The sequence below is a fragment of the Sphaeroforma arctica genome (assembly GCF_001186125.1).
Source record: "Sphaeroforma arctica JP610 unplaced genomic scaffold supercont1.5603, whole genome shotgun sequence".
Lineage (NCBI taxonomy): Eukaryota > Ichthyosporea > Ichthyophonida > Sphaeroforma > Sphaeroforma arctica.
The window spans coordinates 1-1,915 of record NW_014034955.1 but is presented as its reverse complement, the minus strand read 5'-3'; the positions used below and the strand labels follow the sequence as shown (position 1 = coordinate 1,915).

The 1,915-nt window shown below is 43.1% G+C and overlaps 1 protein-coding gene across 1 annotated transcript; it reads right to left on the bottom strand.

Moving 5' to 3' along the window:
- Nucleotides 1-56: 56 nt before the first annotated feature.
- On the bottom strand, nucleotides 57-997 carry SARC_15098 (hypothetical protein; the record flags this gene model as incomplete). Its single annotated transcript, XM_014290776.1, has 2 exons — nucleotides 57-203; nucleotides 877-997. Coding segments are annotated over 2 exons (268 nt in total), but the record flags the coding sequence as incomplete, so codon positions are not given.
- Nucleotides 998-1,915: the final 918 nt, after the last annotated feature.

The window sequence follows — 1,915 nt, the reverse complement described above, 5'->3', positions numbered from 1 at the left end:
CAAATACAAATATATACCGGCAATGTACTAGTGATAACTTTACTACCTTTGCTATGCTAAGCGCCGCGTGGAGTGGTGTCCAAGGCAGTTTGCGCAGTCTCATTCGGCCGAGATCGTTTGGCATTGCGTTGGCGTGTCTCCATAATCATACTGATCGATTCGTACACTGAGCGTGACGGTTGGTAGCCCAGGTCTCTTTCCGCCTGATAGACGTTAAGCATTGTAAGATTATTCAATGTATATCGGTGGGTAAGATATCGAAATGTACGTCAGTAAGTACTATACTCGTATGTATACAAGTATGTACAATATGTGTCAGTAAGTACTATACTCGTATGTAATGTTCACCAGGAAGTATCACACACTTATAAATACTCAAGCAGGGGTTTGCCCACCTGCACATACGTACGTATGTATGTACTAGCGGGTTGGTTGGGGGGTGACAGAGCAAGGAGAGCCTACCGCATACATATTGGCTCGAATTGTAGCCGAATATTCACTGGATACAACTGACTTGTGAAATCGTATTAACGACTGAAATAAACGTATACAGGTACACAGCTAGGGAGAAGGGGTGGAATACAATAAACGTACTGCAGCAGTTGGAAACGTGCTCGCATACAAATGAGAGCCTGTAGTAGGATACGCATACCAGCACAAATAGCCTAACTACACACACACGAAGCCACACCAACCCTAAAACCCTATCACAGGGGACAGCCTAACTACACACACACAAAGCCACACCAACCCTAAAACTGGGCACCATAGCTTGCATATAGTAAACTAATAGACACCTGCTGGGTTTTAGGGGTTTTCAAACCCCCACACCTCCCAGCAGGGCAATAGTCTGTGTCGCATACTCGGCATTCGTACCTTGGTTGTATTGAGAATCATGGACCGCTGAGTGTAGGTAAGTACATTGGTGGTGAGGTGTTCACTGAAGGGGTAGACTCCGATTAGCCCAGCCACCGACTCGTTGATGTAGACAAGTAACCTGGTGTAGCACGCGGGACGCCGAGACAGGCGTGAAGTAGGTATGGTAGGTATGGAGTGAGGGGAGTAAGTATAGGAAGTATAAGGTGGGTATGAAGTAAGTATAGTAGGTATAGAATAAGTGTAGTAGGTATGGAGTGAGGGTAGTAAGTATAGGAAGTATGAGGTAGGTATGAAGTAAGCATGGTAGGTATAGAGTAAGTGTAGTATGTTTGGAGTGAGGGTAGTAAGTATAGGAAGTATGAGGTAGGTATAAAGTATGTATAGTAGGTATAGAGTAAGTGTAGTAGGTATGGAGTGAGGGTAGTAAGTATAGGAAGTATGAGGTAGGTATAAAGTAAGTATAGTAGGTATAGAGTAAGTGTAGTAGGTATGGAGTGAGGGTAGTAAGTATAGGAAGTATGAGGTAGGTATAGAGTGTGTATAGTAGGTATAGAGTAAGTGTAGTATGTATGGAGTGAGGGTATTAAGTATAGGAAGTATAAGGTAGGTATAAAGTAAGTATAGTAGGTATATACTAAGTGTAGTAAGTACACAGTAAGTGTAGTAAGTATAGTAAGTACAAAGTTAGTATAGTAGGTTTTAGGAGTTCCAAGTGTAACGTCCATTCCATTTGTATTGATATTTCATACGGCTATGAACACGTCACCCCGACGGACAACTTGACTACAAGGCAGTAGTCGCTATAGGGATTGAAGAACTGGAGATTGAAAAATAAAAGGAGCGCGAGGGGGGAGGGCTTTATATAGGGCAAAATATATAATCGGCAATATACATGTGTGGACGCCAGACAATTGTAAACTTCAGGAGATCGTAGGTACCAGCAAGCACCACACAGCTGACTCTCAAAAATTCACGTACAGTCACACACAGACACAAACATACAGACACACAGACACAGACACAGACACACACACCC